Source organism: Eschrichtius robustus, chromosome 18 (assembly GCF_028021215.1).
Source record: "Eschrichtius robustus isolate mEscRob2 chromosome 18, mEscRob2.pri, whole genome shotgun sequence".
Lineage (NCBI taxonomy): Eukaryota > Metazoa > Chordata > Mammalia > Artiodactyla > Eschrichtiidae > Eschrichtius > Eschrichtius robustus.
In genome coordinates, this window is record NC_090841.1 from 80,037,719 (window position 1) to 80,063,187 (window position 25,469).

General features: G+C 48.7%; 1 protein-coding gene across 1 annotated transcript in view; it reads left to right on the forward strand.

Moving 5' to 3' along the window:
• The first annotated feature begins 210 nt into the window (after nucleotides 1–210).
• Nucleotides 211–25,469, forward strand: part of ARHGEF7 (Rho guanine nucleotide exchange factor 7) — a 127,387-nt gene continuing 102,128 nt past the window's right edge. The window contains exon 1 of the mRNA XM_068526341.1: nucleotides 211–471. Coding sequence (XP_068382442.1) covers nucleotides 307–471 — 165 coding nt within the window. The 5' untranslated portion in view covers nucleotides 211–306. The remainder of the gene's footprint in view (nucleotides 472–25,469) is intronic.

Consider the following 25,469-nt stretch of genomic DNA (forward strand, 5'->3'; position numbering starts at 1 on the left):
TCCTCTCGGTGATGTCATCGGCGGCAGCGGCTGGGAGCCGGGAGGCGGCGGCGGGGGAGGCGCCGGGCGGCCGCCGCAGGTTCATGTGCATCTAATGAAAAGGCACTTGACAGTCGGCCAGGACGCACGCGAGGGAGCGCGAGCCGGCCGGACCGCGGCGCCGCCCGAGCCAATCGCCGTCGCCGGCCTCTCCATGGGCGAGCAGGAGGAGGGGGCGGTGGGCGCAGCCGGCCGGGCCGCGGCCGCTCCGAGGTGAACGGCGCCGAGACGGGCTCGCGGCGCGGGGAGGCCGGGCGCGCCGCCGCTATGAATTCCGCCGAGCAGACCGTTACGTGGCTCATTACCTTGGGGGTGCTGGAGTCGCCCAAGAAAACCATCTCGGACCCGGAGGGCTTCCTGCAGGCGTCTCTGAAGGATGGGGTGGTCCTCTGCAGGCTGCTGGAGCGCCTGCTGCCCGGGACCATCGAGAAAGTGAGTGCCCCCCGGCCCGCGCCCCCGCGGCGGCCAGGCCCGGGGCGGTGGGAGGCCCGGCGGCGGGCGCCGCGGGCGGCGGGAGGCCCCGCGCCCCACCTTGCCCCCGCCGCGGCCCGGGATGCGCGGAGGCGCTCGGGCGCGGGGTCGCTGGCGCCGGCACCTGGTGGCCGCGCGGGCCGGGAGAGCGCGGGGCGCGGAGGAGCCCACGCGCCTCCTTTGTGCGCGGACCCGGGAACGCGGCCCGCGCGGGGGGCGCGCTGTTGGCGCGAGGACCCGGTGGCGGGATCCCGCTCGGGGCGCCATTGTGTGCGGGGTCGGCTGGGGAGGGGTCCGGGCCGCGTTCAAGGGGAACGGCCCCGGGGAGGCCGGGAGGGACGGGGAGCTCCGCTCTGCCCCGCCCGAAGGAGGAGTCGCCCCTCTCCGTGACCTGAGCAGAAAACCGCCGTGCAAAGCGTCCTCCCAGGCTTTGTTTGAACAGCTTTTGTTGGTGGTGTCGTACGAGAGTTTCGCCCTCTGTTTAATTGACCAATTGCTATGGATTTTTAAAGGATGCATGTATCAGTAGCTGAGGGCTGGGTTGTGAAATGATTTACTGCCCTCCCCATGAAAGAATGCTCATGTCTCCAAGCCCAAAGGATGGCAGACACAGGGTTGGAAAGCCGTGGCATACTTCAAGGCTGGCTTAAAGTCCTAGATTTCAGTTTCAGGTTCATACCTGATTTTGAACAGAATCCCTAGTCCTACAGACCCTGCTTCTCCTCTTCGTGACTTGTGGTTTCCTCGGGGCTGGAGGGTGAACCTTGACCGCAACTCTGTGAGTGATTAAAGTTTGCTTCCCTCTGGCTCAGCTGACAAAGCAGGGGCGAGCGGAGAGAGCGCTTTTTAAAACGGTGGATCCCTGTATCTCAAAGACACTACAATCTTATCCCAGTTTTTTTTGCCAGTACATAATCTTAGGATCAACAATTACTTAAATGGTGTTAAATGTAGAAATTAAAGTGCGCCATAATTAGGAAAAACTATTTAATTTTTAAAATGGGTGTATTGGCCTGAAACGCACAGTATCAGTTTGCTAATAATAAAATGTTAATTAGGTGACTTAAAAAAAGTAAACTGTTTAAACTTTTAAGTTGCTCATGTTCTGGCACTACATTTAAAAGGTCAGAAAAGATTTTATTTAATATGAATTGTGTACGCCTACTAGTTTTAGGAACATATTTATGAAAACAGAACCTGCATTTTAGAGTGAATAGCTGCCTGTCTGTCCAGGAAATAAAAATGTTGCTTCTAAATGAACCTGATGTCACAATAAAATTATGATTTAAGACGGGAATAAGGAGCAGGCTGTATCTTTCCAGGCACTCAGAATACTTCGCTGTCATCTGGATATCAGGACCTCTGGTAATAAAAGACAGATGTTGAAAGGCATTGAAAATGCATGCTAAGTTTACCAAAATAGGCTTATGTAAAAGACTTCCATTTCTAAAAGTGAAGCTTTAAGAAACTTCAGGGGCTGTTTGATAAAAACATGTCATTATCAATGCATATGTTATTTGGCATATTAACTGCATTCATATTGACTGGCAGACTTCAATAATCACTTGCTTTTAAATGTAGAAAGATTTTCTTAGAAAACTGTAGCGTTCCTTTCATCTCGGAAACAACAAAGAGAGGAATGAATAACATGTTTAATTTGCAGAAGCCAAACTGAAATAACCCAACATGTTCTAAAACTGTGGTCATTTGAAACTTCTTATAGTGTAGCTACCCTTTTATTCCCCCTGGGCCCCAACGGGTTTGTTTGGAGGGACACAGTCACAGTGAAAGTTCAACGTCAAAGTAGCAAATTATAGACAGAGCTACCGATTCTCTGTGGTATGAAGGTAGGTTTGGGCAGTAAAATGTTAGCTGTTCCCCACCTCTAGAAACCCTGGGTTTTAGAAATTTCACGAGCATTTTCCATTTCCCAAGAAGAGTTATTTATTTGAAATTTCTGATGTTTGCGTGCACACCGAATAACGTCTGCCAGAAAGCACACACGCTGAACAGCTTTCACCCGAATGTGGGAATGTTAGTCTGAGGACGTTTTTCCTTAAAAAGGAACATTTGGAAACTTCACCGAGTATTCATATGGAATTGAAAGGCTCTTAACTTGACCCCAGTTTCCTACATGAACACACGGAAGACTGATTAACAATGATATGTAAGCAGCCTGCAGCTTAACTTTTGCAAATTCACAAAATGTAACACGAACCATTCGACCAGGGATAGCGTAGTGCAGAATGGAGAAAAGTGTTGAGGTGGCTTGGGTTTCCCATGTGCCTTTTATTAAGAAAACATGTCGTAGTATGTTTCGTGCATTCTGTTGGTTTGTTCTGTTTTAGGGCCAGCGAAGAGGGTGAAGAGCGAAGGGGAAGTTCATTTCAGTTCAGATTGTTCTGCTCATTTTAAAGAGCATTCTGTTGAGGTTCCCCCCATGCAGCCTGCTTTTCTTTAGGTGGAAGGTCAGCCAGGGACAAGAGGGGCTTATGAAAAGAGACACATTTAGTTATTGCCAACGCTGTGTTCTGATATGTTCTCTGCCGTAAGGGAGAGAAAAATGGGCGTTACAAGGTCTCCTGAATCTTCGTGTATGAGGCTCTGCTGCTTTGATTTTGTCTAGTAATGGCCAGGATGTTTTGCTGACCTGCCCACACTGTTTGCTTCCGTCATTCCTCCTGTGATGAGAAACACACGGCTGGAGACTCCAGGGAGGCTTGTGAGCCCTGAGCTCGTGAGTTAACACTTTAAGCATCCCTGGCCTACTTAGTCGAAGGGGGTGAAATTGAGAGGCAGTCATGTTCCATCCTCTGAAACTTCCATAAGATTAGGAAGACACATTCAAATAATGGAAGCCGTGAAAGGCTGCTTTATTTATTTAGTCAGTCAGTAAATCAGTTATTGGCCGCACCATGTGGCTTGCGGGATCTTAGTTCCCTGACCAGGGAATGAACCCGGGCCCATGGCAGTGAAAGAGCCGAGTCCTAACCACTGGACTGCCAGGGAATTCCCAAGGCTGCTTTCATTTTACTTGTAACTGCAGCAGATGAAGTTTCTTGGTTCACCACGAAACACTCCAGGAACCTGGTTCTCTCTCTCTTTGCCCAGGATAACAGAGCACACCATAACCCATAAAATGCTGCCCAGGAGACACTCCATCTGTCAGTATTTGCGGAATGCACAAATCAGGTGCTGCCCGCTGGCCCTGCTAGATGCCCTGGGTGTGCGTGTGTGTTCAGACTGGTTTAAGCTGTTGGCTGTGTATTAGCTTCCTAGGGCTGCTGTAACAAAGTACCGCAGACTGGGCGGCTTCATTCTCTCACACCCTGGGGGCCGAAGTCCCTGATGGCGGTGTGGGCAGGGCCGCCCCCTCTGTTCCTGGCTTGGGGCGGCTCAAGACCAGTCTTCCCACGGTGTCTCCTGGGTCTCTTCTGTGTCCAAACTTCCGTTTTATAAGGACACCAGTCATTGGATTAGGGCCTCCCTCCCCCAGTATGACCTCAACTGATTACATCGGCAACGACCTTGTTTCCAAATAAGGTCACGTTCAGCAGCCCTGGGGCTTAGGGCTTGAACATATGAATTTCAGGGGTCACAATCCAACCCATAACAGGTCGGATGATACGTTGGAACCAAACCAATTTACTAAGTGTTTACCTGTCTGCAGGGTGCAAGGCGCTGTTGGAGAGAAAAAGACTGAATAACAAGTTCTTAAGCGTTTTAGTCCAGGAGAAAACATAACTATAAAAACAAGAGCAGTAGAAATAGAGACACAGACGTAGAGGACAAACATATGGACACCAAGGGGGGAAAGTGGTCGGGGGGGGGCGGTGGTGGTGGGATGAATTGGGAGATTGGGATTGACATGTATCCACTAATATGTGTCAAATAGATAACTAAGAAGAACCTGCTGTATAAAAAATAAATAAAATTCAAAAATTCAAAAAAAAAAACCAAAAAAAAACCCAAGAGCAGTGTGGGGCAGAAGGAAATCAAAAGTCAGGATGTCGGGATGTCAGGATGTCAGGACATCAGGCAGAGAGGAACAGGAGCCGAGGGACGAAGGCGCTGGAGGGGACCTGTGTCTGAGCTGCCCAGCCTCCGCTGATTTTTCTGACACGGGGATTAGAATATGGTTTGTATTTCCCCAAACTGTGATCTGGCAGTCCTCGCTGATCTTCCGCAGGCTTGCAGAAAATCAGTGAATTCTGAGGCAGCATGGGAAGGAGAAACTGCTTTTTCCTAATTGATTCCTGACTTGTGTTCTGCTCCGTCCTAGGATTCTGGGGCTGGGCGGGGTGGGGTGGAAGAGAAGTCCCTCCCAGTGGCCGTCGGACAGCAGTTCTGAGCGCCCGCTGAGAGCGATTTGCCTTTTCTAGGCCCTTCTGCCCTGAGAAGGACGTGGTCAGCAATGGCAGTGTGGTGTGTGAGGCCTCACTCAGGACCAGCCGGTGTGGAAGGCGGCGCCCGGCCCTGTAGCTGCCGTAAATACCTGCTCAGCAGCGCGGGGGAAGCCCGCAGGGGGGAAAGTTATAGAACGCGTGACCTCCTGTGTTTTTAAGGAGGCTTCTTTAAAGTTTGCAAACTGAATTATTGGCTGTATTAAGTTGCTTCTAATGAAACTGCTTGAAGTTTGAGAATAGCTCATTTTGTCATGATAAACATCTGCCTTTGAAGCATGTGACTTTCAAGTACCATCATGACCCTGCACCAGGGTGATGATTCTTGTTTGGATTTTAGGCCCCATGTAACTGCATTTGCGGGCTCATTCAGAATAATCCCACCTAAAATCAATTTAAATCGGGACTACCTCCAGAGATCTCCCGAGAGCCACGCTGGAAGTGCTATGGTGTGGACGCTGGCACACACACACACACCCCCGCACACACGCACCCCCCCCGCACGCACACACACACCCCTGCACGCACACCCCTTCTGCACGCGCGCACCCCCCACACCCCCCCACACCCCCCCCGCACGCATGCACACACCCCCGCACGCACGCACACACACCCCCGCACGCACGCACAACACCCCCCGCACGCACACACACACGCACACATACACACCCCCGCACGCACACACACACACCCGCACGCACACACCCACGCACGCACACATACACACCCCCGCCCGCACACACACCCCCCCCCGCACGCGCACACACCCCCGCACGCGCGTGCACACACACACGCACGCACACATACACACCCCCGCACGCACACACACACACACCCGCACGCACACACCCGCACGCACACATACACACCCCCGCACGCACGCGCCCGGGGTGACTTGGGCTTGCAGGGCGCTGGGGGAAGGGCTGCAGGATGGCCTTTCATCAGGGGCAGCTGCCTCTGGGAGCTCTCGGGTGGGAGGACTCAGCATCTGTGCTCTCCCAGGACTGCATTCTATTAATAGAAGTGACACCCGTCGTGGCCTTCTTCCCTCATTTCTTTGAGCACTGCCCGTCTTTAGATACGTCCCTTTTAAAGAAACAACTGTGGGCGCCCTGAGTTGCAGGCACCGTGCTAAACCTCTGTCCCGCTGTCCTCCCATGTCTCCCTGTTTCACAGGTGAGGACACTGAGGCCCAGCAGTTGGCCGAGCCGGGTCCTCAGCTGCCTCAAGGTGGCAGGTTCCACCCCAGGTGTGCCTGCTGCCCTGGTTGGGGACCTTCGGGGCTGCCTTAGTGAGCACCTGCTGGGCACCCACCTGCGCTAAGTCAGGGCTGGTTCCTGCTTCAGGGATTACTCTGCATTTACTGGGAATCTATCAAAACCAAGATCTGAAACAATACTCTGTGTGTGTGTGTGTGTGTGTGTGTGTGTATAATAAACTTTTTCGGTAGGACTGTCTCTAGACTTCTGGACGGGAATCACATGGCAGCTGGAGTCGCCCACGAGTCTGTCACTGTTGGCAGAAGGTGGCAAAGGCACACCCTCCCTCTGGGCACTCACCTCCGCCACGGGCAGCATGGGGGGCCGGGAGGCTTAGCCGTCCCTAAGACCCACTGGCCGCCCCCCGGGGGCCACTGTAAAATGGGGTGGTCCCAGTATGTGCTCCAGAGTCATCCATTTGCTGTGTGACCTTGGGCAACCTGCCTAACTTCTCTCACTTGCCTCCTCCTAAAAACAAGATTAACGATTCCTGTCTGGAGGGAATGGCCTATTGGGGCAGTAGGGGCGTTATGAGGGTAAACAAGTAGATGCGAGGGGTTTTGTGCAGTGCTGGGCACAGAGCAGGTCCTCGCAGATGGAAGTTATTATTATTTTATGGATCAACACTGAAAACTTCTCCTGCTATGTCCAGGAAAACTGTAAGCCAGGATCTGAACCATAAGGCCACTCAAATCCGGGAATATTTCCTTATTCTCACAACTGGGCAGATTCTTGCAACCTTAGCGGGCTGGTGGCCCCTCCCTTCCCACCCTCACAGACTACCATCGTCTGGGGTGGTGGGAACACGGACTGTGGCTTCCTGAGCCCTCTGCTGAGCGCATGCAGCTGCTGCCTCGCGGGGCCAGAGGGCCAAGCTGCGGGCTCAGGTTTCGTGTAGATAGAGTTTCACCCATGGGAAGGGCCAGGAGTCACAGACGGGCAGTGAGGGCCCACCAGCCCGCCCTGTGTCTGCAGGGGGAGGGCGTTGGGGCCATCCCTGGGCCCTGTGTATCCTGGGCTCGACTTCTGACTTTTCCCCTCCTTTTCAGTTCTACCAAGTTAGGTTAGGAGAATTTGTTTCCTGATGTTTTTATATTTCTAACTTTAGCTCTGAATTTTTAAAGTTTTATGAACCAGTCTGGTAGTTCTCAGCCTTGCTTCTGTGGGATAGTGCTGTGTCTGCTGTAGTCTAAAGGCAGGGAGATAGGGTGGGGATGTTTACACATTTCCAACACAGTTTTTCAAAATAGTTAAATCTAACTGATGTATTTATCACCTACTGTGTGCATGCTAGTGTACACATCATATACACAGAAACGCATGCACACACATACATGTGTTCTGTGCTGACTTTTCAGGCAAGTCATAAGAGAAACCGTCGGGTCTGAAGTGTAAAGCATTTGTGAATTCTCAGTGGAAGGAATACTCAAGACGTCACACAGCCCAAACTCATCACTGTACAGATGGGTTCACTGAGGGCAGCACCATATGGCTGTGTAAGTTGTGCACTGCACAGTCTAGGGAGAGTCATTCACACTGTAGTCTAAGTGCATGGTGTCTCCAGGACAGTGCTGGGGGAAGGCTCTGGGGCAGTGGTGCATAAAGGTGAGCCTCTATGGAGGTGAGCTTCCTAGGGTACACAGCAGATTAGAGGAGGGTTGTGGTAGGTTATGGAGGTGGCCCCAATTCTCCATCCTCCCTGCAGCCATGCCCTTGTAGCGTGACACTGCAGCTCTTCCCATTGAGAGGTGAAGCCTGTTTCCTCACTTCTTGCATCTGAGCTGACCTTGACTTGTTCTGGCCAATGGGATGTGGCAGAAGTGACAGGTGTGGGACTTCCCTGGTGGCACAGTGGATAAGACTCCGTGCTCCCAAGGCAGGGGGCCCAGATTCGATCCCTGGTCCGGGAACTAGATCCCACATGCCTGCTGCAACTAAGGAGCCCTGGAGCCGCAACTAAGGAGCCCGCCTACCACAACTAAGACCCGGCACAACCAAAAAAAAAAAAAAAATTAATTAAAAAAAAAAAGAAGTGACAAGTGCTACTTCCTAGCCCAGGCCTGAAGAGGCCTTGTGTGTTTCCACGCTCTCTCAGACCCTGCTTCCACCCTGAGGACCAGCCCGGGCCCCGGATGCTGAGGGATGCAAGACCACAGGGCAGAGAGCTCAACTGTCCCTGCCGAGGCCTCCTGGACCCACCTGCAGCCCACCAACCCCAACTGTGGGAGAGCCTAGCCAAGGTCGGCAGAGCTGCTACCCGGATCAGAGTTCACCGCTGCGTGAGCGAGCTCAGGCGAGCCCAGCGCTGCCCGGTGGACCTGCAGCCCCACGGACAAAAACACAAGCTCACTTCAGCTGCCACTGAGGTTTTGTGACTGCTTGTTCTGCAGCCTCACCGTGGCAGTAGACACGGTACAAGTCTGGAGAACGGAAGTGGTGTTTTGTGCGTAACTTTAATTATTATTACACTTAGAGCAGCTTTTTTTAAAGCGACTGATAAAGTTCCTATCTTTTCTTTAAAGAAGGTGAATGTAATTCAGCACCAAAAAAAGTGTAGCACTTGAAACCTCTTCCAGTTTATATCTAGTTTTACTTTAAAATGGGAATCCTCATTTCCAAGTTTGCTTTGAAGTCACAGTTTCTGGCAGTGAAGTCATGCTCTGGCAGCATGATTTTTTAGCAGTCTAACAAAAATCCTTAGAACAGTCTAGTTCGGGTTATTTGTAAACACCCCGGCCTGTGGTGGCCTTTCTCCCTCAGTTCTGAGTGTCTCACTGCTATGCTCCTGCCAGGAAGACACTTTCCCACCGATTTCCTGTGCTTGAGACGGTATAAGTTCATAAGAGACTTTTAAGTTCCATCTGAAGTTAGCAAATTTGTTCAGAATTCTTTTGTCAGGAATACAGATTTTCTGAAAAAGCCTGTTACTTTCTGAATGCATGCCAAAAGGTTATGACTTTGTCATTCACTTTACGAAAGAAAGTTAAAGGGGTTTTGACAGAAAATTAGGAGTTTCAGAGGGATCATCCTGGCCCATAGCCTCTGTTGCTTGCTCTCAGGAGGTGTAAGAGGCGTGGGAACACATGGAATCTTCTTCAGCCTCGATTTCTTGAGTAACCGCAGGGCGATCTTTCTGTGGTGCTGGAGAAATTGCCTTGTTCAACGATGCTCATATGACATTGGTGCTGGTAACAGATTTCTTCTCACGGAAACATGAAATTTTCTGGTCGCAGTTCTCTTATTTTTTAAGGCATTTTTGTTTCTTTTGAAAACAAGCTCCATAAATAGAATGGGGTTAAATTCTCGACAGCCTTGTGGCAAAGGTTAAGCTTCCAGAAAGTACCACGCTTTTAAGCCTTGCTTTTAAGTGATGAGAGACTGGAACTGAGTGTCTCCCAGACTTAATCAGCGGATGAGAAATGGAGAAGAAGGGTTTGTTTCTCCTTCCTCTGACCTCTGACCAAGCACATTTACTTAGATTGAATTCAAGTAACTGCCATGTCAGTGAGCCAAGGCTGGTTCTTCAAATAACTAACAGTAACTATATTTTGTTGGGTGTGAGTCTTAAGTAACCTGATTATAAATTGTTAAAACGATATTCTGGGAGTGAGAGAGAACTCACCCTGCATACGATTTAAGTCTTTTGTTGGCTGTAATAGAGCTTCCACCTTAGGAAGATAGAAAAATAAGGGCAAATTAAACCCACAGCAACTAATAGACAAAAGAGAACAATAAAGGACAGAATGGGAATGGGTGACGTGGAAAACAGAAAATTACTAGAGAAAACCAACAAAACCAAGAGCTGGTTCTCTGAGAAAAATCAATAAAGTTGATGAGCCTCTTAAACTGGTCAGGAAAAATAGAGAGAAGACACAAATGACCAATGTGAAGAATCACTATAGATTCTACAGATGTTTAAAGGGTAATAATGGGATATTATGAACGTTTTTATGCCAATACATTCTATATCTTAGGTGAAAAGTACAATTTCCATGGAAGACACAGACTACCAAAGCTCATTCAAGAAGAAACGGATAACTTCAGTAACCCTGTATCTACTACAAAATTTAAATTTGTAGTTTAAAAGCTTCTCATAAATTCCAGGCCAGATGGCCTAACTGGTGAATTCTACCAAGTAAGACTTATATCCAGAATGTATAAGGAACTCTCAAGACTCAATAATAAGGAAACAGTCAATTTAAAAAATGGGCAAATGTTTTGAGCAGATACTTCACCAAAGAAGATATACAGATGACAGGCACATGAAAAGATGCTCGACATTATTAGTCACTAGGGAAATGTAAATTAAAACCACGATGAGATACCACTACACACACCTATTGGAACAGCTAAAACTGGAAAGACTGATCCTACCACGTGTTGGCAAGGATGTGGATGGGCTGGAACTCCCATCCACTGCTGGTGGGAATGAAAATTGTACAGCCGCTTTAGAAAATGGTGTTTCTTGAAATATTAAACACACATCAACCAAATGATTTAGCAATTCCATTTCTAGGTGTTTACCCAAGAAAATCGGACTTTATTTTTAAATAGCCACAAACTAGACACAACCCAGATATTTTCAACTGGTATATGGATAAACAAAGTATCGTATTTCCATAGAATACTACTCAGAAATAAAAGGGAATGTGCTATAGCGTGGGTAAAAATTATGCTGAGTAAAGAAGCTAGGAAAAAAGTTCATACTGTATGATTCTCCTTATGTAAAATTCTACAAAAAGGCATCATAATCTGTAGTGACAGAAAGCAGACCAGTGCTTGCGTAGAGACACTCTGAGGGCCAAAGGAGTCCTTTGGGGGGTACGGATGTTCATAATCTTGATTCTGGTGATGGTTTCACCAAGTGCACACGTGTCACAACTGCTCCAACTGTACACTTTAAGTATGAGCAGTTTACTGTACGTCGATCACATCTCAGTGTGTGTTACATGACAGTTTCACCCTGCGTGTTGTGCGTAGTGGAGCTTTAATTCATTTTACTGCCAGCCCTCTACTTCTGAACCTGATTGTTCAGAAAACATGTACGGAATTTTAAAGTGCAAGTATACTTAACCTCCTTGCCCAAGAGCTCACTTATTTATCTGTTTATCTTCTCATCAAATCTGTATCAGGTGTCTACTGTGGTTCAAGGATTGTGCTGGGACACTTAATGATTAACAAAAATAGACTCGCATACCATCTAGTGAGGGAGAAGCACGTTAAAGATACCGTTTGAATTTGCTTTACAAATTGAGATACACGCTCTGAAGGCGAGGAACAGATTTCTCAAAGTGTGTAGCAGAGGAAGCTGATTTACACCTGGCAGATGGGGACGGGTGGTGTCTCAGGGAAGGTCTCCTCCAGAAGCAGTACATGAGTGGGCTCTGGCGTGAGTAGAGGGGGTGTGTAATTAGAGGAGCAGTGGGGGACGTCTGGGTGGTCACGGTACCGAGACCGAGGGAGAGCTCAAGTGCTCCTGGAGAGACAGCCACGGGCCAGGCTCCACAGGACGTTGAGTGACTTTTGGTTTTAAAGGTTTTTTAGAGTTTTAAAGGGAAGGATGATGTGATCAGTTGCAGATTTTGAAAACAGTACTCCAAACTTTCCAGTGTGGGAAATGGATTAGATGGGGCCCAGAACGGATGAGGAGAAGAGCGTTATTCAGTTCTTAGTGTGGTCCATTGAGAGCCAGCGGGAGCTGGGATTGGGATGGACACCGTGCTGCCAAAACCACGAAGATGGCGGGGGAGAGGGTGAGGGAAGGCGGGGAGAGGGTGACGGAAGGCAGGCAGCGGGGCTCCACGGTGGGTCCACGGTAACTCCTGGGATTCTGGCTGTGCACCGGGATGGCTGGCGGAGTCACCTGTGTGAGCGGGAGCCTGGCCTGGGGCCTAGGCTTGGAACAAGAAGGTCATGAATGGATTCAGTGCCGAGGGTGCTGAACTGGAGCTCAGAGAGGACACTTGGGCTGGGTATAAATTTGGGAGTGACACCATAGAGATGTGAATGCAAGTGTGGGGTGGTGAGATTTCCCACGGGGAAATTACAGAGTGAGAACTCCAGAAGGCCTTGGGGACTCGGACGTGGCTGGCCAGGCAGTGTGGACGAGCCTGAGGGGCTAAGGAAGGTGGCGGTTAAGTCCGGGGGGAGTGTGGTGACCTGCAGTCAGTGGAGGAGGACGTCCAGTAGACTGCGAGAGGCCAAGGGAGCGGGCTTCAAAACCCCAAACCCAAAAAGCGTAGGCAGTGTGCTTGAAGGGAAGAGGGCTCTGTCACCGATCATCCTGGGACAGCGGGCACGCCTGCACTCTGCTGGGCAGGCCTGGCTGAGCGGTCAACCCAGTCATTCGTGATCTTAGCAAGGGTGCCTGTGCTCAGGTAAAGGGGGGAGTGTGAGCTCAGGACAGACAGAGGGGCTGGAGACGGGGTGTTGGAACGGGGGCAGCTGCAGACACGGAGGTTGGGGAGCAGGGAACGTTGGAGTAGAGGGTGGAGCGTGAGAGAGTGGGGGGACAGCTGGGCACCCACAGAGGGCCCGCTGGACGCAGGGATGTATGAATTTACAGCGAGTTTTCACATTATGATGCTCAGGAACTCGGAGATTTTGTTAAGAGGAAGTTGACCTTCAGCTGTTTCTTTCTTGATAAAGGAGACTCTAGAAAACTCTATTTCTTTCAGTGGCTTCAGGAAAGTATATCTATGGTGTTTTCCCCCTCATTTCCTACCTGTTTTAACATGTGTTCAAGTCCAGAGAGTGTGTTGAGACTAAACAGTGGTGACTCTGAGCCATCTGAGGCTTCCGTCTTGTCTTAAATGAATTAACGTCAGGTGTTTAATCTTCTCCCTTTGATTCATTTTACTTGCCCCTTTGATTCATTTTACATTCATGAATGGCTTTAAAGGTAAAGATGGGGACGGGGCTGAGAACTTACTGCTCTAGGCTGTCTCTCTGTTTTGCCGCTGACATTTGAAAGCCCAGATCTGATGGAGGTTAAGGCCTTTTAGGGATGTCAACGTATAATTTTTAGAAAGTTCAGGTTCAAGTTGAGGACTATTTGTTTTATAATTTTATGAATACACACACATCTCTCCTGGGATTTGCTTTCTCTTTCTCATTTAGAAAATGCTCACAATTAGTTACATATCATAATAAAAGAAGGGAGATAAAGGTAAATCAAGTAGTGTTTATGGGGAATATTGTCCCTAAATAACCACAGTAAATGTAAGCAGTGTTTAGCTTTTGGGTATTATTTTTCCCAATCAAAGCAATAAAACCCACACTATTCAGCCTGTCTCCACGTGTGGGGAATGGAAGCTCACCAGCTATTTTTTCTCCTTAATCCTTTTGGAGAGGATGGTGGGGAGAGTATTATTGGGAGCGGGGGTAGGGAAGGAAGAAGTCTCTCTCTCTCTCTCTCCTTCTCATTGAGGAGCTTATGGCTTGAAATTTTCTGGGTTGGGATGGTTTTCTTTTTCTTACAGCTGCAAGCTGCCCAACAATTTTTTGTATAAAAATGTTTACAATTTTATGTAAAAATGTTAGTGAAATTACTGATATCAGAGTTAGCAGTACCTGCATTTCAAGTTGTTTTCAAGTAATGTATTATTTAAATTGAGGCACTTAAGGAGGAATCCTTGAAATATTCATATTAGGGTTGGGAGGAACTATAGCTATATAGCTTTCCATCGCTTTGTCCCTTTGGCTTAGGTGGTTATGTGGTTCTTACACTTGAGTGTGCCCAAATGCGCCTGGATGGCTTGTGAAAATACAGACTGCCGGACGCCACCCCAGAGTTTCTGATTCTGCAGGTCCGGGTGGGGGTGAGGATCGGCGTTTCTCACAAGCGTGCAGGTCATGCTGATGCGGCTGGTCCAGGGGACGCATTTCAGGACCACTGACGGCCCGCTGAGCTCCTCAGCCCAGGAGTACCGTAACCTGCGACCAGCCAGACGGCATGCATGGCGCTTTCAGAAGACGGGAGACCGAGGTGTGGTCACCTGGGGGCTTTTCCACCGGTGAGCACGGGCTGCTGGCCTACCTGGATGTGCCCCCATGCTTGGGAAATTTCCTAACCTAGTGCCTTTTAGTTCAGGACAGAGCAGACCCCATGGTGCTTCTCTATGGGCTTTTGGGGCATTGAAACATGGAGGTGGAGAGCCTGGAACGAAATCCTGCCTTGGATTGGAAGGGGCAATTGGAATTTATCTGGAAAAGGGGATTCCTCATGTTTCTTTATATCTAGAAAATTGTTGCATAAAACAGAAGAGAGGGACTTCCCTGGTGGTCCAGTGGCTGAGACTCCGCATTCCCAATGCACGGGGCCCGGGTTCGATCCCTGGTCAGGGATCTAGATCCCACAGCCGCAACTCAAGAGATCTCACATGCTGCAACTAAAGATACCATATGCTGCCACTAAGACCCGGCACAGCCAAATAAATAAATATTTAAAAAAATATACAGAAGAGAAACACCATGTGTATTGAGGCCAAGCTCAGGAGGCTTGTATGAGATTTGATGAATGTATTATTTAAGTTGAGGCACTTAAGGAGGAATCCTTGAAATATTCATATTAGGGTTGGGAGGAACTATAGCTAAATAAGATGATGAGTCACTAAAAGCTACCGAAAGATATGGAGACACCTGTGGGTAAGGGTTCTCTTTGAAACTACGGCTTTCGGGGGAGGGGTAAATCACCCGCACTGCTGAGCTGTGGGTGGGGGGTATCTGGGTCCAGCGAGTAGGTCCGCTGAGCTGTGCCTCCGTCCCGTGCTGCACCCAGGGGCCGTGGGCCTAGGGTCCTTAAACTGGGGCCCTGCTTCTCTGCAGGTCTGCAGGGTCTGCGGCACATGCTGGCCTTCCACCGCCACCGAGGACGTGCGTCTTGAGTTCATTCTAGTCTATGCTTTTCAATTCAGTAGCCAACTAAGAATTCACTTTGTCACTGAATACGGAGAAAACAGAGACGGCTTCTGGCAACCTCCCCGACCCCTACCCACGTCCGGCCACAGGATGCTGCTTTTCTAGGTGTCGTGGCGGAGATGAGCTTCAGCGACCGTCTCCTCGCAGTGAATGAGTCTGGAATCACCTGACAAGGGTTTTCAAGCCGCCATCAAAAAAGCCTTCAAAAACAGATTCTCCTGAGACAAGTGGAAGAATAGGAGATCGTAGCAAAGAAAGAGGGCTTATGAAAAAGAAACATACGGAAATTACAGAGCTGAAATACAAAATAACTGAAGTAAAGCTCACCGGCTGGGCTCAGAAGTCGAGTGGAGAGGACAGAAGACAGAATCTGTGGACGTGGGGACGGAGAGGAAGCAGGCTGAAGGAGGGGATGCGGTGAGGGCTGCGCCTGCCTCCCGAGGCCACGGGGAGACAGCTAGCGGACCAAGGACAAGCTGCAGCTCCGGCGGCGCCCTCCTCACTGCTTTCCCTGTCCCGTGCTCCCCGTGTCTCTCTCAGCTCTGAAATGTCAGAATTACGGGAGGGCCTCATCGGCTTGTTCTAGCCCCTCTGTGAAACTTAGGACCCGGGCATAAGGCAAGCCTGTCCCCAGGCAGGCCTCGTGGGCGGCTGTACAACGTGTCAGCCGCCGACAGGAGCTGAGGGCTGGGGGAGCCGGCCAGCTGGTTCCGGGAGCCCCGCTCGAGGCAGCGATCTTCCTTAGTGACAGGAGACGGCGCTGAAACCAGAGCGCTGGCTCTCGGCGGCGCCCGGCTGACCGACGCCTGATCGACGCCTGATACACACAGAGCGAAAACGGAGCCCTGGACGCCGAGCTGGCGGTCCTCGGAGAGCTGGGCAGCAGCCGGGCGGCCGGCCTCAGACGGAGCCGGCGGTAACAGGATGCATCCGTCAGCCGTGACAGACAGGGCTTAAGGGTTTATGGTAAAACCCAAGAGCGTCTTTTATGTCACTGTAATGTTTTGTCTATGGTGATTATATTTCCAAATGTTTTTCAGCACAGTTCCTGTCTCAAATATTCAATTCTCATATGAGACCGATTATATTACTTTTCGGTTCTAGGTGCTGTCAGCGTCATTCACCTTCACTTCAGGTAGCTATAACCAAGTGATTCTGGTACCGAATTAGTGTCATAGGCACAGGTCCTTAATTAAACCATTAATTCACTGAACCAATGACATACTAAGTGCTTGTATATGCCAGGTGTTGAGATGTAACACCATCAAACAGACTGCCTGTGGAGCATATATTTCACGGCACAGGGAGGTATTCTGGACGCATACATAGTACACAAGTAGATTGCACAGCATGTTAGACAGTGATAGGGCTATGGAGAAAAATGGGGGGGATGCCAGCAATTAGGGTGACGTTGCAGTTTTACTTCTGGTAGGTAGGGTAGGCGTTACAGAGAAGTGACATTTGAACAAAGACTTGATGTATATGAGCAAAGGCGTGATGTGATTATTGGGGAGAAGGGAATTTCAGGTGGAGGGACTAGGCTGTGCAAAGGTCCTGAGGTAGGAGCCTGCCTGGCAAATTCTGGGAACAGCAGAGGCCACTGTGAGTTGGGGGAGAGTAGCAGCTGGCTGATGAGGTCAAGGAGGGAACGAGGGAACAGACCGTGTAGGGCCTGCTCAGCCATCATAAGGACTGACTTTAAAAAAAAATGAGTAGACTTTATTTGCAGTTTTACGTTTCCATAAAATTTAGCAGAAAGTACACAGAATTTCCATCCACCCCTCTCCACTTTCCCCTATTATTAACGTCTTGTGCTAGTGTGGGACACCTGTTACAGCTGATGAAGCAGTACCGATACATTATTAAGTAAAGTCCATAATGTACGTTAGGGTTCACTCTGTGCTGTGCAGTCCGTGGGTTTGGACATGACATGTATCCATCATCACAGTGTCACACAGGATGCTTTCACTGCCCTAAAAATTCTCTGTGCTCTGCCTGTTCATCCTGCCCTCTCCCCTGGTCCCTGGCAACCATTGATCTTTTTACTGTTGCCATAGTTTTACTTTTTCCAGGATGTCATATTGTTGGAATCGTACAGTGTGTAGCCTTTTCAGATTGGCTTCTTTCACTTAGTAACATGCACTGAAGTCTCCTCCATGCCTTTTTGTGGCTCATTTTCTTTTATTGCTGAATGATCTTCCATCTTCTGAATCCACCACAGTCTATTTATTCATTCCCCTACTGAAGGGCATCTTGATTACTTCCAGCTTTTGGCAATTATAAATAAAGCTGCTATAAACATTTGTATTCAGGTTTTTGCGTGGACACGTTTTCAACTCATTTGGGTAAAGCAAATTTACCCAAGCAGCAAGATTTTTGGACCTTATGGTAAGAGGATGTTTAGTTTTATAAGAAAGTCTCTTCCACGGTGTGGACCAGTGTGTATTCCCATCAGCAGGAGATGAGAGTTCCTGTTGCTCCACGTCCTCGCCAGCACTGGGTGCTACAATATTGCTTCTGTTTTATGTTTTGGTTTTTTGGCCACGGGGCATGTGGGCTCTTAGCTCCCCGACCAGGGATTAAACCCACACCCCTTGCACTGGACGGTGAAGCCTTAACCGCTGGACTGCCAGGGAAGTCCAGATCTGTGTCATTCTAATGGGTGTGCGGCAGTGTCTCACTGTTCTTTTAATTTGCATTTCCCTGATGACATATGATATGGATCTTTTCATATGTTTAGTTGCCTTGCCATCTGTATATCTTCTTTGGTAAGGAGACTGTTCAGGTCTTTTGCCCATTTTTACATTGGGCTGTCTGGTTTCTTACTGTTGAGTTTTAGTAGTTCTTTGTATGTTTTAGATATAAGTCCGTGATTGGCTGTGTGTTTTGCAAATGTAGTGCTTTCGTCCAGTCTGTGTCTTACCTTTTATTCTCTTTAAGGATTTTGGCTTTTACTCTGAGTGAAATGGGGGGCTTTTGAGGGTTTTGAGCAGAGGAGTGATGTGACAGGCAAATTATAAATGTGCAGGGAGATGTTCCAGCTATAGTAGTATGGAAGAAATAGAATTCCTGAGTATGCATTGGCCGCCTTATCTTTAACTAATGAAGGTCAGTTTTTCTAAGTGATCGTTTGAAAATGTAGTTTTGAACTACATACTGCTCCACATCTTACTCACAGCTACGGCCCTATTTCAGCGGGTACTCTGCAGGTGCTTAAGAGCTCCGGGAGATAACGAGCTTTTTATCACCTGTTTATTACTCACACTTAATATGAAGTCTCGACTGGCTGCTTTCATGCAAGAGGCTTTTACAGCACGAGCGTTCCAAGCTGTGGGTGCCTGCTTCCCCTGCCATTCCCTCTGGGGACGGTCCTGGCTGCTATTTACAGAGAGGCACACTTGCCAGTGCGCGTCCTCAGCTGTTTCCTCTCCCCTTATGCATGTTCCTTCCTCTGGTGAAGGCTCCCTTTCGCTTCCCAGCCTCTCTCCAAAGTCAGCCAGCCCTCTCTGCGCGCCTTCAAACCTCCCACATGCTAACGTGTGGGTGAAAACAGAACTTTCTCCAAGGTGGTCAGTGTCCCGTCTTCTGGCCCAGAGGCTTTAACTTGCCTTAAACGCAGCTTCTCGGGCTGTTTAGAAATGAAAGACGGGTTCTTTAGCCGGGAGGGCTGGGCGGGCACGAAGCAGGGCGCTGCTCCGAAGCTCCCACTGCTGCCCCTGGCTTCACTGTGTGGGAAAGGGTGGAGCGTGCACAGCGAGGTAAACCAACGGGGTGGCAGGCCGCACAGGCCCCGCGCAGACATCTGAGGACACAGGTGTCATCGGTACAATCCCAGCAGTGGCTGCGGGGACAGGACTTGACATTCTGCCTTGAGGTGTCTCGGTCAAAGGTAGGAGGTTGGGTTGTCCGTGAGGCAAAGAGCAGACCCGTGAGACCTGCGGTCACCAGTGCCCCATGCTCCTGGGGGGCGGGGCTCCTCTCCTGGGGGTATTCTCGCCCCTACCTGCTGCACTGACACTGCAGAGGTACATGGCACCCTCCCACTGGAGACTACGAGCCTCTCTACAGGCTTTTCCACCAATGGACACAGGCAAAGACATCGGTAGCCACTCTGAACTGTGCTCAGGAGGAGAGGAGATGGATGTCAAAGGACCAGAAACACTGCAGAAATTGAGCTTAAGAAGAAAGTAAGCAGTGGCTCAGATTTACAAAATACATGTTTCCGTTGGGCTGAAAGCATGAGACTGAGAGGAAAAAAGGGATGATTATTCCATATGAACAGGCGAAACTTCAGTTAAGAAAAATCTCTGATTACAAGGCCCAGTCTGAGTTGTCTTCGGAATTCGTACTCCTGTTTGCCCGTATCAAGAGCCTTCGGAGGTGTGAGGAATGGCGCCTGCTTAAGGGAGGCGCGAGCACGAGTGACGGCCTCCCCGCGCACCTCTGCGTCCCAGGTGTCTGGGTCACAGCCAGCACAGGGCACGTGCTGCTTTCAAGATTGCTCTCATTCGACGATTACCACACACCTGCCTGTTCTGAGCTAACGTTACTGGGAGAGCAGAGCACGAATGCAGTGGAGAAATTTAACCTAGGTAGTCCGGTGAAAGTTTATGCCCACATTTAAAAAAATCCATTTTTGGCATTGGTATCAATTTGGGACTGTCGCTACCATCTCTGAAGGACTTACAATGTGCTTTTGGAGCTCGTGGGAACCGAGCCTCGGGGGACACCCAAGCTAATTTAAGCCACGCTGTCTTGCTGGCCCGCCTGCCCCTGACATCCCCCATGTCTGGGATGGCTGAACTTAGTGCATTCATATTTCTGATCACCCTTTATGGCTTGCCTAGCTCCACGCTAATGGATGACATCTTTATTTTTCCCCAGACGACCGTAGCATCCATACAGGAGCTGGGCTTTGGGATATACTGAAGAAGGGAAGCCAAAGAAAAATGTACTTTATTAAAAGCTTAAATGTCTTCCAGTAAACTACTTGTAACCCCAGGCCACACACTTTGGGAGCTAATTTACTACCTGGTATTTAGCTGCCAAGTCCTTGAGCTCTCTGCTGGATGCTTCACTGTTTTCCATGGATTTGGAGGAGGAGCCCCGTAGCCTCCAAGTGAGCTCTGCAGACCTCTGCCTTCACTCCCCTGAAACTCTTTGGCTGCAGAGTGAGCAGAGAGCTATGGACAAGTGTGATCCCTGATCAGGAGACAGCTGCACTCTAGTTAGAATAAAGCAATGGCTACCAGGTCATTACATTCAGTGCTAATTAGACCTTTAGGTGGTGAATTTAGGATTTTAAGCATAGCGTTGCATACTGGCATGGTGTGGTGGAGATCTGCCTCACAAGAACCCCAACACACTGACAGCTGGGCTCTCCAAAGAGAACTGTTTTCCAATGGGGAGGCAACTTGACCTGTGAGAACGTTAGATTGTTCTTTTAAAAAATGTATTTATTTAATACTTTCATGTGGTACAAAATTCAAAGGGTACCAGAAAGTAGAGAGTGCAAAGCAAGTTTCCCTTCTCCCCTCTGTCCTCCGAGCCCCGGGTCCTCTCCCTGGAGGCAGCCCCTGTTATCGGGCACGTGCTTCCAGAGACAGGGCATGCATTTCTTTTATTTATTTATTTTTTTAAATTTTTTTTTTTCTTTTAATTAATTAATTAATTATTTTATTTTTGGCTGCATTGGGTCTTCGTTTCTGTGCGAGGGCTTTTTCGACTTGTGGCGTGCGGGGGCCACTCTTCATCGCGGCGCGCGGGCCTCTCAGTGTCGCGGCCTCTCCCGTTGCGGAGCACAAGCTCCAGACGCGCAGGCTCAGCACCTGTGTCTCACGGGCCCAGTTGCTCCGCGGCATGTGGGATCCTCCCAGACCAGGGCTCGAACCCGTGTCCCCTGCATTGGCAGGCAGACTCCCAACCACTGCGCCACCAGGGAAGCCCCCATTTCTTTTATTATTTTTAAGATTTATTTTATTATATTTTATTTTTGGGTGCATTGGGTCTTTGTTGCTGCACGCAGGCTTTCTCTAGTTGCGGCGAGCGGGGGCTACTCTTCGTTGCGGTGTGCGGGCTTCTCATTGTGGTGGCTTCTCCTGTTATGGAGCACGGGCTCTAGGTGTGCGGGCTTCAGTAGTTGTGGTGCACGGGCTTAGTTGCTCCGTGGCATGTGGGATCTTCCCGGACCAGGAATCGAACCCGTGTCCCCTGCATTGGCAGGCGGATTCTTAACCACTGCGCCACCAGGGAAGTCCCAGGCCATGCATTTCTGAACACCCAGGCACATCTTCTTCTTGCTTTTTTTCTTTAAACACTAAGGCAGCATGTCCTGCATACTGTTCCCCATGTTCCTTGTCCCACACCTACTGTAACCAGGAGGTTGTGACATATCAGTATATAAAGCTGACTCTTTGTAAATGCTGTGTGGTAGGCTGGTGGTCTGTTCTGTTGCAGGACTGTAATTGACCTAATCCTTTCCCTAAATTGTTTCTCATCTTTTGCTGTGACACTGTTTTCTGTTTTTAACCATACCACCAGGAAGCTCACTGGGTTAGGGTCCCAGCAGAAAACAGACGGCATGCTAAACAGAAATGGTTGAAGAGAGTTTAACAAAGAGACTATTTACAAAATGAGGGCAGGGATAAGGATATGGAGGCACCCTGGGAAGTCACCAGTTCAGGCCACCACTTCTGGGAACTAGACTCCTGAGCAGCTGAGGGCTGGGACAAGCTGTAGTGGTTTTCTGTACTCTCCATCTTAAGTGTTGCAGTAACACTGAACCTATGTAATTCTTTGCTTGCTAGAACTGCCTATTCTTCTTCCTCAGTTTTGGAAACTAAAACTCTAAACTCCTTCAGACGTGGAGAGAAGGCAGCTCCTCCAGTTGGCACTTTATTTGGACTGAGGGTAGAGCTGGCTGTCCCCGGCGTGCAGTGGGTGGTAGAAAGGAGTTGAGAAGGCGGGAGCTGGGCATCTGCGGAGGTCTCTGAAGTCTGGCCTTAACATTGCCTTGTGATTTAGTTTGTAGCAAATTCTCAGAGTGTCAGACACACCCCTTGTCCAACATTGAGTACAAAAGCCATATTTCAAAGGAAAATCACAATGGTTTGGGGGCTGTCTATGCCTCTGCCTGATTAAGAGTTTTTGGCGGGAAGGCCTGGAATTTATTATCGTGGCAAGTTTGGGAGAGGATTTCTGGAAAGCGCATGGGGCAGCTGTTGGTCATCTGAGGCCAGAGCTCCTCTCTGAACACATCTGGAGATGCACTGAGCGGAGCTCGCCTTCAGGTTGTGAAGGCTCTGGTGACTGTAAATAAAGCTGCTGTGAACATTCTTGAACATGGATTTTTGTGGCCATATGTTTTCATCCCTCTTGGGTAAACACCTAGGGGAGGAATTGCTGGGGCTTAGGTATGTTTAACTTTGCAAGGAGCTGCCGGTTTCCCAAGCACACCACCTGACACTCCCACCGGTCACGCGTGGGAGCTCCAGTTGCTTCCCATCCTTGCCAACGCTCGATACTGTCAGCCTTTTCCATCTCACCGCTCTGGTGGGTGGGTAGTGTTATCTGTGCTTTTAATTTGCATTTCCCTGATGACTAATGATGCTCAACACTTTTTCATGTGCTCACTTACCATTCATACAGCTTCTTCAGCAAAATATGGTGTTGGGGGGGAGCTTTTAAATATCTCCTTTTGTATCATCATCGCTCCAATGCATTTTTTTCCATTGCAGCTTCACCCATGATCTCAGTTGCCCTGATTATTCACCACTCTTGAAAACATGATGGACTTTTCAAGTGTCACACCCTTGACAATGCAGTCTCATCTGCCTCTTCACCCTTTCGTCTCCGACTCGGTTGTCACCGTTTGGGGTGGCTAAGCCTCTGGCCTGCCCTGTCTGTGCCACCAGGGTCCTGAGCATACACCTGTGTGGCTGCACTCGCCACACTGTGAGCAGGTCTTCCTCACCGAGGGCAGGGGCTGTGCCCCCCCCTTCTTTGCAGTCACAGTACTCATCACACGATCTGGCAGGAGTCTAAGTCCAATATTGTTGAACCAATTTATTATGCATCTGACCCTCCCAACAGCCCTGTTGACAAACGCTGAATGTGTCAGGCTTAAACTGGGGATACAGGTGTAGACATAGAGGGGTCAAGTGGCCTGCTCGAGGTCAGTATGTGTGTTACAGTTAGGAACTACTTACTATAAAGTTTTGACTCTTTTACATTACAGTTCTCCAAACAGGTATGTTGCTTTAGGTGGAGTTCAGGATAGTTTTAAGGGAATCCATTTCCATTTCTAGGTCCTCAGCTTGCATCCATGCTCAACTAAAACCAAGGAGCCAGAGCAGCTGTCTCTGAGCAAGGAGAGCATCACGCTGGTCCAACTGTCCCACCTCCCCTTTCACAATGGCCTTCTCCCACTTCACCCTTTGTTGTCTTCCCGAGGTGCATACTGCCAGGTGGAAGGCCTCCCAGCTGTCACAAAGGGTCCCGGTGCTGGGAGGGGAGTGACTCTGATGATTGCATGTTGCAGCTCAGGGTTGTACTTAGCTTTCACAGAAATTGAAGGAAACTCCAATCAAGCTGTTGGCTGATGATTTTAAGTTTTTATTTATGACAGATTATATCTGGACTTTGGCTATGTAACTCAGAAGGCTTCAAAGAATCATCCTAACAAAACTCCTTCCATTTCCATGTGCTTATTTTTATGAACAAGGTTTCTCAGTTTTTGCATTAAAAAAACCCCAAGATAGGAGTAGAATTGGCGCTGCTCCACATCTCTTTCCAGCAGTAAGCGATGATTATCCATGGGTAAATGAACTAATTAAAAAAAAAAACCCTATACATCTCATGAAGATATATATTTCCAAATAAAATTCGCATTTTATATTTAATAATTTTTATCAAGAACTGTAAAATATGTTTCCATCGTTTGTGAACTCACAGTAGCTGTGTTGACTCAATTCAGAAGAGAAGTCATAACAATTAGATCCTTATGGATCAATAATTTTAAACGTAGAGTCGATTCCATTATTTGTGGTAGTTACATTCTACAAGGGCACCATGACCACTGAATTAGCAACTACTGAACCATTGTTCATGGAGAAATACAGGGTTAGTTTCCTTTGAACCTCTGGTCACAACATCTGGTCAACCAGTCAATACGTAATCTTGTTTTTAGGTGTATTTCTGTTTAAAGATAGCTTATTTAACATATATATATATTTACAAATAATTACATGCAGTATATCTTTATAATAAAACACCATCTCAATTACAGCGTTATGTAATGTAGTCTACCATAGTGTGACTGTTCTAATTTAGCTCTTCCATTCAGTCACATACACAGTACACATGTTCACTGCTCACATACACACGCAAATACACACTGTATATTGGATACTACAGCATAATGCAAGAAAGGAAGCCCCCCCAAAAGCACCAACCAAAGATTAAACATTTAAAAGTTATGGAAACCACCTTACTGTTGATGGAGCCACGGGACACGTGATGGGGCAGTGCACGGTGGGGTTAAACCTCGTGACCTCGGCTTGCCATACGGGAACAGAGGGAGGGTCAGGAAGGAAGATGTCAGGGAGGGTGGCCTGTGAGATCTGGCAGCTCTGCCTCAGGAGTCTGGTTTTCCCAGTTGGGTGACGGTGTCAGCAACTTGCCCTCCCAATCTGGCTTGAAAAACTGCTTCAGCCTCACCCGCTTGGCTTTTTGCCTCAAATCTTTAAGCGTTTCGGCATAAGGGATGAACGCGGTGGAGGTAAGGCGCCTAAACGTGAGACTGCGTTCGGGCACAGGGTCACACTTTTCCATGTCATTGAAAATTTTTTCCAAGGCAGAATTCCATTCTTCTATTTTGGCTGCTGTGAGAGGGATGATTCTTGGAGTCTCAGGCTGACTTTCACCATCCTCGTCATCACTAACTCCATTGCCTTGTTTTGCAATCTCGTCCAGGTCTTTGTTGGTGGGTTCTACTGCCGCTTCTGCCAAAATTTCCTCCACATCGCCTTCCGTCATGTCACTGAAACCTTCTCCACTTATCTGTTGTGCAATATGCATTATGTTTTTGACACTGCTTGTTATATTTTCTGTAACACCTTCAAAACCTTCAAAAATTTTCACACAGTCTGGCCAAACATTTCCCCAACAATTGTTGATAGTAGCCTGCTTTACGCTGTCCCAGGCTGTGCTGATATAATCAATAACATTGCGTATGGTGACTGACTTCCAGTAGTCCATCATGGTGGTCTCCTCATTGGCATTGAGAGCCTCAAAAGCCTTGCTATAAAGCTCCCTGGTGTAGTGTGCCTTGAAAGCTTTTATCACGCCCTGATTGAGGGGTTGGATAAGAGATGCTGTG